This window comes from Pygocentrus nattereri, chromosome 15 (assembly GCF_015220715.1).
Source record: "Pygocentrus nattereri isolate fPygNat1 chromosome 15, fPygNat1.pri, whole genome shotgun sequence".
Lineage (NCBI taxonomy): Eukaryota > Metazoa > Chordata > Actinopteri > Characiformes > Serrasalmidae > Pygocentrus > Pygocentrus nattereri.
Genome location: NC_051225.1, coordinates 26,646,141 through 26,656,242, shown reverse-complemented (window position 1 = coordinate 26,656,242; position 10,102 = coordinate 26,646,141). Strand labels below are relative to the sequence as shown.

The 10,102-nt window shown below is 40.3% G+C and overlaps 1 protein-coding gene across 2 annotated transcripts; it reads left to right on the top strand.

Moving 5' to 3' along the window:
- Positions 1-1,902: 1,902 nt before the first annotated feature.
- On the top strand, positions 1,903-8,388 carry ist1 (IST1 factor associated with ESCRT-III). 2 transcript variants are annotated; one of them, XM_017712041.2, is made up of 10 exons: positions 1,903-2,140; positions 3,224-3,324; positions 3,409-3,589; positions 3,688-3,775; positions 3,872-3,955; positions 4,046-4,156; positions 4,251-4,436; positions 5,021-5,131; positions 6,469-6,478; positions 6,577-8,388. In XM_017712041.2, the coding sequence occupies exons 2-10, from the start codon at positions 3,237-3,239 to the stop codon at positions 6,741-6,743; spliced, it is 1,026 nt and encodes a 341-aa protein (XP_017567530.1). In that variant the 5' UTR covers positions 1,903-2,140; positions 3,224-3,236; the 3' UTR covers positions 6,744-8,388. The 2 variants fall into 2 exon arrangements, with proteins under 2 accessions (XP_017567530.1, XP_017567529.1); XM_017712040.2 differs by having other exon boundaries at positions 6,430-6,478.
- Positions 8,389-10,102: the final 1,714 nt, after the last annotated feature.

Here is a 10,102-nt window from a genome sequence, read left to right as displayed (position 1 = left end):
CATTTTTGAACATAAAATATGTAACTTTTCTATCATGTTTTAATCAGAAAAACATGTTTAATCTACCCACAGCCATCTTACATAGAACAAAATTTCTGCTGTTGAGATTAGCTGATTTAAATATTGCTGAGTCAGACATGGTTTTATTGGATTTCAAGTACCTCATAGAAGTGACACTCTCATTCACTCATGTTTAGCAGGCTAAGATTGTTCCACAAGGGGGCACCAATTAGCAGTCAAATAGCTTGGCACTCTGTTTGCATGTATATATAACCCATATATGGAAACAACACTGCAAGATCAGCTGCTTTTAAACACATTTATATACATCCACATATTCAGCCTACAGCTCTGGCCATTCATTCTCAAAAGCACAGCAATAAAAACAACTTGTCTAATTCTAAAGGAAGAACAGAGTTAATTAATTAACAGCTCAGTGTTTTAAACACCTCAGTGTCACTGTTGGACTGAGAATAGTGACCAACCAACAATATCCAGCCAACAGCGTCCTGTGACCACTGACAAAGGATTTAGAGGATGACCAACAAAAACTGTGCAGCAACAGATGAGCTACTGTCTCTGCCTTTAGATCTAAAAGGTGGACCAACAAGATTGATTTGTCTAATAAATTGGTTTGTCTAATGGACAGTGAGTAGACACAACTCCAGCAGCACTGCTGTGTCTGATCCACTCGTGGCAGCACACCATGTGGCTGTGTTAATGTTATGGTTGATCTGTGTGTTTTTATTGGTCTAATATTCATCATCCCTTCATTGGGGATTTAGAGCTGGTGGCACTTTCCATGAACAGAGTTCATGTTTTGGTTTGAAACTCTTTATAACTTATTTCCTTTAGGGTTTTTTTTGACAAAGTATTAATCAAAGTAAGTGCTTAACATACAGAAAATGTTCTTTTTCCACCACAGACTGTCAAATCAGATAATAAATGAGCTGTTTTCACCATGAATGACTTAGTAATAGGGTTGAAGCGAGTAATAGGACAACACTGAGATCAAATTCCCCATTAACCTGATATTAATGCAGTAAAAAACATAAAATTAGAGCCCAGAGCAGACACGAAACCTGAAAAATTGTTTCAATTAAAATGCTTTTATTAAAATGTTTTAAGCCATTTTCATTTAAAGTAACTGAAGGTTAAAAAGGACTAAGGGGGTTGCAAATGTAGCCTGAAACAAGCTAATAAGCTAAAATTCAGGAGTGGCTAGCTCGACAGGGTGCACATTTTTTTACACAGCAGTGCTGCTAGAGTTTTTAAACACTGTCCACTCACTGTCCACTCTATTAGACACTCCTACCTTGTCAGTCCACATTGAAGATGTAAACTCAGAGATGGTAGCTCATCTGCTGCTGCACAGTTTGTGTTGGTCATCCTCTAGTTCTTCACAAGTGGTCACAGGATGCTGCCCACAGGGCGCTGCTGAAGGATATTTTTGGTTGGTGGACTATTCTCAGTCCAGAAGTGACACTGAGTTGTTTAAAAACTCCAGCAGCACTGCTGTGTCTGATCCACTCGTACCAGCACACACTAACACACCACAAGGTCTCTACACCACATCAGTGTAGAGCAGTTCAATGTCAGGTGGAACGGCCCAAAATCACTATTTTAAAGATGGACACAGACATTTGAAGTGTTTAAATGTTCATTTTAATCGTTTGATTTTAAGTTAAAGATCCTTTCACTTTTTACAGGAATAAAAAAACAACTACGGTCAGTGTATTTCTTTTAAAAACTTAATGGGCCATGAAGTGAACTCTATTTATGGAAAGTGTCAGGTAGGAAAGTTTGGTTCAATCCAATCCAGACCCAAACCAGCCAGTCCACCTTTTAGTTGCGGTCCAAATCCTGACACGCCTGAGGCCAGGTAAAATGCTCTATATTCTGAGGCTTCAGGTATATTTGGAGTTAAACGGAATAAAATGGTGAGATGGATCGACAAACCGGGCTGGTTTCGGGGAGTTTCCCGCTGACTAAACGTCTCCATAAAGACTCTCATGTGATGTAGCGCGTCACGGGTGAAGCTGCTCTCAGTGCGGAACTGAACGCAAACAAGGAAAAGCTTCCCTTCATCAAGAGCCACGACAAAAAGCAGAGCTCCCTGGTTTACAGACAGAGTCGACGGGTGACTAACATTTACTGTATATTTATGAATCAGTCATTGACACTATGAACAGATGCTCAGCTCGCTTTTGTGTGTTCTTCCTTCTTTGTTTACTTTCTGCTGTGACGTTAGCTGCCTAGCTAGCCGGTTAGCAGTAGCGCTTCCTGGATGTGGTGACTGGATGTTTATTTGCTCGTTTCCGCAAGGTTTTACATGAAACTTCTCAGCTTTCGTTCCATTTTATCAACGGTATAGTGATTAGTATGTATATATTTGCGAATTTGTTGACGGAGTTAATTTGTTCAGCCACCTTTAAATGGGTGACGTAGCTAGCATAGCTGTCTTGCTAGCTAATTGGCTTCATGGAAACCTCACTTTTCGTTGCTGTTAGTCTTTCAAGTAGGTGCTTCAGTTCTTTCTTGCTCATGTTTGGGCAGCAGGTTACACTTATATCTGCTTAGCTGGAAATAGTGGGAAAAAGCTGGCTGAATGACTGATGTTGGTGTACAGTCCTTTTCCTGATAGCTACAAATGCCCAGGGGTTTATGGTTATGGTTTATGGTTGTGTTATACACATAAAAAATGATGGTTCTCCAAGGGTTCTTCAGTAAATGGAATGGTCCTGTGTAGAACCATCAGTTCTGTATATAAACAGTTTTACCTCAATCTTTATTTGGATGGTAAAATGGTTCTTCAGCTTGATGGAGGGTGTAATGTAAATTTAAAGGAATATATAACATATTTTGAATGCAGAACTGTGTACCACCAAAAAAGATCTTGCTATTGCTATGATGGTCATAGTTAAAGAACCCTTTTGGTGCTTTATAGAACCATTTTACAAGAGGTTCTATATAGAACCATATACAACACATTCTTATATTCAATCAGAATGACCATTTCACCATCCATAGGAGCATTTAAGCATGAAGTGTACCTGAATAGGACGATTCCCTTTACTAAACAACCATTGAAAGACCACCTGTTTTATGTAGAGCACCCAAAAAAACTGCTGTCATAATGGCCACTGCTGAAACATTCATTTCTAGCTGTTAGGCTATCTTCTCAAATCCATGCACGACTGAGTAAGCTGTCTGTTGTCCACAGAGGTCTGTCCATCATGCTTGGTGGTGGATTTAAGGCAGAGAGGCTGCGTGTCAATCTCAGGCTTGTCATAAATCGCCTCAAACTCCTTGAGAAGAAGAAAAGTGAGTAATTTCTCTCCTGTGTGTCTGAATATGCACATTTTAAGACTACAAATATTAACTCCCATTGTGTCTTTTCTTTGTCAGCTGAATTGGCCCAGAAGGCACGTAAGGAGATTGCTGATTACTTGTCAGCAGGGAAAGATGAGCGAGCACGGATCAGAGTGGAGCATATCATCAGAGAAGATTATCTGGTGGAGGCAATGGAGATCCTCGAGTTATACTGTGATCTGCTGCTGGCACGCTTTGGCCTAATCCATTCTATGAAGTGAGTTACCTAAACTACCGTGTAGAGAACAGTACCTTCATGATCCTCTTACCAGTGTTGGGTTCATTCTCTGAAATGTTTTTTTTTCTCCTCCACAGAGAGCTTGATCCCGGCCTTCAAGAGGCAGTGTCCACGCTCATCTGGGCTGCTCCACGACTGCAGTCAGAAGTCTCAGAACTCAAAATTGTGAATATGTATTTATTTGTGCAAAGAATGTGGGAGTTCTGTAATTTCATAAAATGTTGTTTTCCACTTCTTGATCACACCTATTGTGTCTCACAGGTTTCAGATCAGCTGTGTGCCAAATACAGCAAGGAGTATGGCAAGCTTTGTAGGACAAATCAAATTGGAACAGTCAATGACCGAGTATGATGCAGGCTTGTATTGATTTCACTAGATGTTATGACTTAATCTTTGCATTTCTGCTCTTAATCTTTACTTCAATTGTTTTCCCAGCTCATGCACAAACTGAGTGTGGAGGCCCCACCTAAAATCCTGGTGGAGCGTTACCTCATTGAGATTGCAAAAAACTACAACGTTCCATATGAACCCGATGCTATGGTTCGGGTAAGACTCACAAATTTCAGTTCAGTTCTTCAGATATCCAGTTAGATGTTCAGATATTGATTCCATTCTCTTCTGTTTAATACTGTACATACAGCCAGAAGTGTGCCAAGGAGAAGAGGCTGATCTCATAGATGTGGACAGTGACTTCAAGAAGCCTGGTGGTGGAGGTGGAGGTGGTGGAGGCTTCACTGCTCCTGCTGCTACTATGCCCATGCCCATGCCAATGCCTATGCCCATGCCCATGCCTACAGCCTTCAACTACCCTCCACCTAAAGGAGCTGTAAGACAGTCATTTATACTAATCATAGATGAATCACTGTGGTTAAAACTCATAGTTTAGGTTTGCATTTGCCATGAATTTGAATTAAATTCAAAATCCAGTAATGTAATGCTATCAATGCCTAATGCTGAATTCACATTTGCATGTGCAGCTGTTGGTGTCGTGAAGCTACACAAACATTGGCATGGTGATTGTGGTGCCAGAGAAAATGGATGATTATCAAAGAAGAGCTTTTAAGACTCTTTATTTAAGTTGTAGTAAAGCAGGACAATGCTTTGTACTCCTTTAATATTGTTGTGTAATACTAAGTTAAACTGGAATTTAACAACAAGACATTTGCCGTTCATGACTTCCTAAAAATCAACATCTGGTTTATTACATTATTAGTGTTAAAAGTTGGGAAAATTTAACTCTTGATGGAGCGTTTTATTTACTGTTGTGGACCGTGGAGAATTGGCGCTTGCATTGGCAGAATTTTCCCTTGCTGCTTTTTTGAAAACTTTGCTGTAGTTCGTCTCCCGCAAACGTGGACTCAGCATTAATGTGAAATGAATGCTAGCTAAACTGTCCTCTTCTGTCTGTAGGAGCCTTTTAATGGTCCTGCTGGCACCTATGATGGCTTTGGCAACTTCCAGCCACCGGTGAGAGGAGGGCCCCCTCCGCAACTTCCAAGTTGCCCCCCCACTTATGAGTCTGTAAGTGCAAGTTGTCCCTGCCCCTTCCCATCCTTCCCGACAGACCAGGACGACCTATTCGCCTTTCAGGGAAGGAGTTTATTATAGTTCATACATCCTGCTGCTTGAGTTTATGGCAGTGCTTTCCATCAATTCTTATTCTTACTTGGTGAGCAGTTGCAAGCTATGAACTAACCCCTAGAGATGTCTCTATGTCTATGTCTCTATGTCTCTGTTTTAGAGTTTTGTAAACTTGGGATTATATAGATTATAATCTATATAGATTATATAATCCCTGGTTAAATGAAACATGGGTACATCCTAATGTGTTTCACAGTTGAACATGGTGGGCACGTGAGGATGTAAGTTTAAATTTAGGTTCAGGTGTTTTTCCCCAATGAGCCTTGAAAGCTGGGTGCATATTTATCTTTACTGAGCTACTTTCCCGTGCCTGGGAATGTGTTGGGGGTTGTGCTGATCTAGCATGGGTCTTCTCTGAAATGAGAAAATATTGAAGCTTTTTCCACAGGGAAATAACACACTAACACCATTGCCTGAATGTAGCATTATGTAATGTAATGTATGAATAGTGGGGCTGGCCTGTAAGTATACTGAAGTGTTTGTTCATTACTTGGGCATTTGGTTCTCTGTTTAGTATTCGGAAGCTTTGTTTTTTTTGTGCTTTGCGGCTGGCCAATTAAGCAAGTGAAGATGCTTAAGAAATGGCTTTAAATTATCTTCTGATATGAAAAGAGAATACTGCAGAGACATAAGTTTGATGAATCATCTAAAATAAGTAAGTGTAGTTATCCTTATTAGAATACCGCTTGAACCACCTTGGTGAGAGTGATGCTAAAACCAGGGAGCTCAGAGCCTCAAACTGGTTTGTAATGTTGAGTTCTGGAAGTGGATGAAGATGGAAGCACCCATGCTGTTGAGTCTGAGTCTGGTATGGGGGTGAAGTTAACTTTTTAGTTTAAAAAGTTAACCACTTTTTAGTTTCACACTTCGAATCTAAATATGTGACTCATACACTGTATATAAACAAGAGGCTACAACCACTGATTTTGTCACAGCAAAATATTGTGCAAGAGCAGATGTTTATACGCGCTTCAATGTTGATACATCACCACTTATCCACCTATTGGATATATTTTGTACTGCAGTAATGGACATACTAAAACAACAAATATTGTTTTTAAGGATGATTATGAGAATAAGTATGAGAGTACTTATTCATAAAAACCAACAAATGCTGTTCAGGCCAGCCCTAATGAATGCATAGCATAATTTCTAAATGTTGATGCTTTTTCTTGAAGATTGATGACTTGGCTGTGAAACCATCTGATTCTCCCCAGGTTGTCCCAGGTATGTCCAACTCATGTGCTTATCATAGTTTGTCCTTATGGGATCGTTGTTCTGGTTTTATGTTTTTCCAACCAGTTGACTCTGCTTTCACTCTGTAGGCCCTGGCCCGTCGTCTCAAATCTACGATAACAATGCACTTCCCGAGCTCCCCTCTGTTCCTGACACACTCCCTGCCTCCTCCTTGGGTGGGAACACCACAGCTTCAGACGACATTGACTTTGACGACTTATCACGACGCTTTGAGGAGCTGAAGAAGAAGACCTAAACCCTCAGATGCCCGCTGTGCCCGCTGTATTATCCTGTTTATGGATCCTTCAAGAGATGGAAAGAGCCCTGGTCAGATATCTACCCAAAATCTTCATCTGCAGCAATGATTTCTAATCATTACAGACATCTGTGTAACCTTACCTCATTCAAAAACACAGTGGTGTCTTTCTGGTGTACTTCTGGTGGAGGTTTAGTATTTTAATCATAACTTGGAAATGAAGGATGTGATGGAGTTTGAACGTTTGTGAACTATACTGGCAGAAATTTGTACACCATTCTTTAGACTTTTCACTAAAACTATTGGTATATAAAAAATGGAGAAACCCTTTTTAAGCACTTTGCATATAAGGCCTTTCAGAGAGTTGGATGAAGTTAGGTATTTGTAGTGTAGTATAGCCAATGCTTTGCCACACCCAGGTGGCATGACATCATTGTCATTTGACCTTTTAGCTTCGTCACTTTCAAGTAGGTAGGAGTGCCATCAGTGAGGAATGACATGTGATATACAGAAGAGTTCAAACCAAAAACCTATACCCTTGTTGCTTGGATCTGTTTATAGGGAGTCATCAGTCTTTTCCGGTAGATTAAAAGGACAGGCTGGTTTAACCTGTTGTCAGATAACATCCACGGTACTGGTAGGACTGTTCTGAATGACCGGTATTCACCCTGCGCTCTACGTAATTGCTGAATGGGGCTTATCAGCTGCCCTGTGCGAATGACTTGCAGAATGTCTTTGGAATAACCCAGCTAGAGGAGTTGTGGACAGCACTTTTTCAGTTACTTGTTTGTCCTGTACTTCAAGTAATTATTTATCAATCTGCCATAAGCAGAGCATGTTTGTTCTAGATTTTGCTGGCTTTCAAATTGAACTGACCGAATCTTTCTGCGTTTGTTAGCATTGTTTGGAGTTTCAGTTTCAGTTTAGAGCTTATGTCATGATAAAGACTGCTGTAGACTTGTGGTAATAGTAAATGGCTCAAAAGATAGAGGAGGCACCGCTTGACTCCTGTGAAGTGTAATTCAAGCTGTGGAGAACTGAATGTAACAGATCTAGGATGGCTTACACTGCTGTTAATTCATTTTGCGTTCTTGCCCCACTGCATTTACATTTGCCTTTGCTCTGACCTGATTATCAGTGGCCTTGCCATTCTACTCCTCACTATGGGAAGTGTGACCATCCCGTCAGCCGGTGCAGTGAATACGACATTCAGATAACTGACTGTATATTAGTCTTTTCTTCGGTGAAGGTTTTCATTTTATTATTTGTTTGTTTTTGTTTGTATGAATTCACATTGCTTCTGGTATACGTTAATAATATTTTTTGAGATAGGAAGAAGGATTGGTTAATGTTTTATCTGTGTTGTTTCTCTGCCTTTGGTGTTAGCTCCCCCCACCCCCCCACCCCCCACCCCTCCCGCAGCCATTTATTTTCTCCTCTAGCGTGAGGCCTGTAACACTACTGCGCTGCACCCCTTGCGGTCAGTTAATGGAGCAGTATGGGGTATGGGGAATAGTAGGAGTGCTTAATTCTAATTTTAACATGTATTGGAAACGTATCAGATGGTCATATAATAAAGTATATTTGCTCATATCGTTTCTGACGCTACTAATAAATAATGGTTTTATTAAAGGACTACTTTGAATCTTGCGTTGGAATGTTTTTTTTCTCCACTAACACTGACATTAATGTGTGTATCAGTGGGATGAGCGCCAATTAAGTTTCTAAGAGCATGTAAAACTTGGCTTACTGCTGAAAAACAGAGTGCATGTTCCTTATAATAACCTCTAGAGGGTGCCATCATTCCATCTGCTGCTTAGTTCTCAGCCACAGATGACCTTGGAGGAATAAATAATGCACTTTATCAGATCCTGCCTTTTGTTTTTGTTTGCAGGCTAACATGGTTGTAACATAATATTGCTCTTTTTATTCCAAAATGCACTTAGTTTTTTTTTCCCCTGCTCTATTTAAGGTGGAAAGGGAAAATTCAAACAAGAGGCTGGCGAGTAGCTGACTTCAGCTTCATATCGCTGAAGAATTAGGGTTGGGTGATAAAAAATTATTGCATTCCCTTCTTTGAAAACACATATGATGCCCTAAATGTAACTAAAGCCCAGCAGTGAAGAGCTGAACTTCACCCCCCTCTGCTGTCACTGCAGACTGGCAGGGTCGCCTGCAGAGCGACGCTAGTAGCTGTTAATGAAGTAATGTTCTTTTTATTTTAGGGTCCCATTTCATAGAGGGAGATTTCTCCATTACTCCTTGTAATTCTAAGGGGCAAGATCACCCTCAAAAACAAGGGCTAGGGATAAAAATAAGAAAAAGGATTGGGCCCAAGTTTTCATTTCACATCAAACCATTCTGAGTAACTCTATTTGCATCTTATCAATTTAATTATATAAAAAGTGTGAAAAATCTGTGGAATTCCTTTTGTTTGTGTTTGTTTGATGTTAAATTATTGCTTAAATTGGAATTCTGAAGCTACATTAGAGATGTTATATTTTTGCTTATTTCCTGAAGCTGTTCAATAGCCTTTTCAGTTCTCCAGACATTCAGAGAAGGTTTTCAAGTTTTTACTGTTCTCCCTGCCAACATTTCCTAACCCCTACATGTGAACTGAACACTGCCGTGTATTGAACCAGTGGGTGAACATATGCGACTGGACGTTTATGCAGTGGAATTTGCAGTAGCAGCATCCATTCAGTTCAGCTTGCATCTGTAGTGGGGAAAGTCTATTAGGCACATGAAAAATGTTAGGGTAATAGGAGGCGATAGCTCCTATTCCCTAAAGACCAACTGCCTTGCAGTTTTCTGCTTTTGCAAGTTCTCAATTCTCTCCAGCACATCTAATTCAAGTTCTGAAGATTTAAGGTGTCAATTGCCAATAGGTTGCTTCTCAGAGTAAGAAGAGCACAGACTCAAGGGGGGTCATGTAGGCCAGGAGAGCAACCGAGGTTGCTTGTAGAGTGATAACACATGCAGGACAAAACAGTAGAGGGGAGAGGGGACGTGTAAAAGAGGAAATGACACTACTATCTGATTGTGTGAGCGTGTGTTGAGGGTTGTGCTGCACTGTCAACCTCTGTCAGCTTCTTCATGAAAAGGTCTTCCGTTGTCGCACCCACTTAAAACGGCTATTTACAGTTTTGAAACATTTCACATCTCATTAGCTTCTTGCAGAGCAAAGCCTACAGTGCACTGTTAGAGCTAAAGATAGAGTGAGAGATGTATCAGGGGTCACAATGTCTACAACACAAATATAGCCATTTCATTTACAATTGTTTATTATTTGTGTTTATGTACTATCCATACCAACTGGTGGACCTACATGTCTTCTGAGTTTTATGTGTAATTCTGAT

Excerpts from the sequence above, each read along its gene's own strand:
- ist1 (XM_017712040.2), top strand. The coding sequence starts at position 3,237 with ATGCTTGGTGGTGGATTTAAGGCAGAGAGGCTGCGTGTCAATCTCAGG. Across the intron at positions 3,776-3,871 it reads AAGTCTCAGAACTCAAAATT|GTTTCAGATCAGCTGTGTGC; the intron begins GTGAATATGTAT and ends TGTGTCTCACAG. Across the intron at positions 5,132-6,429 it reads GCCCCCCCACTTATGAGTCT|ATTGATGACTTGGCTGTGAA; the intron begins GTAAGTGCAAGT and ends TTTTTCTTGAAG.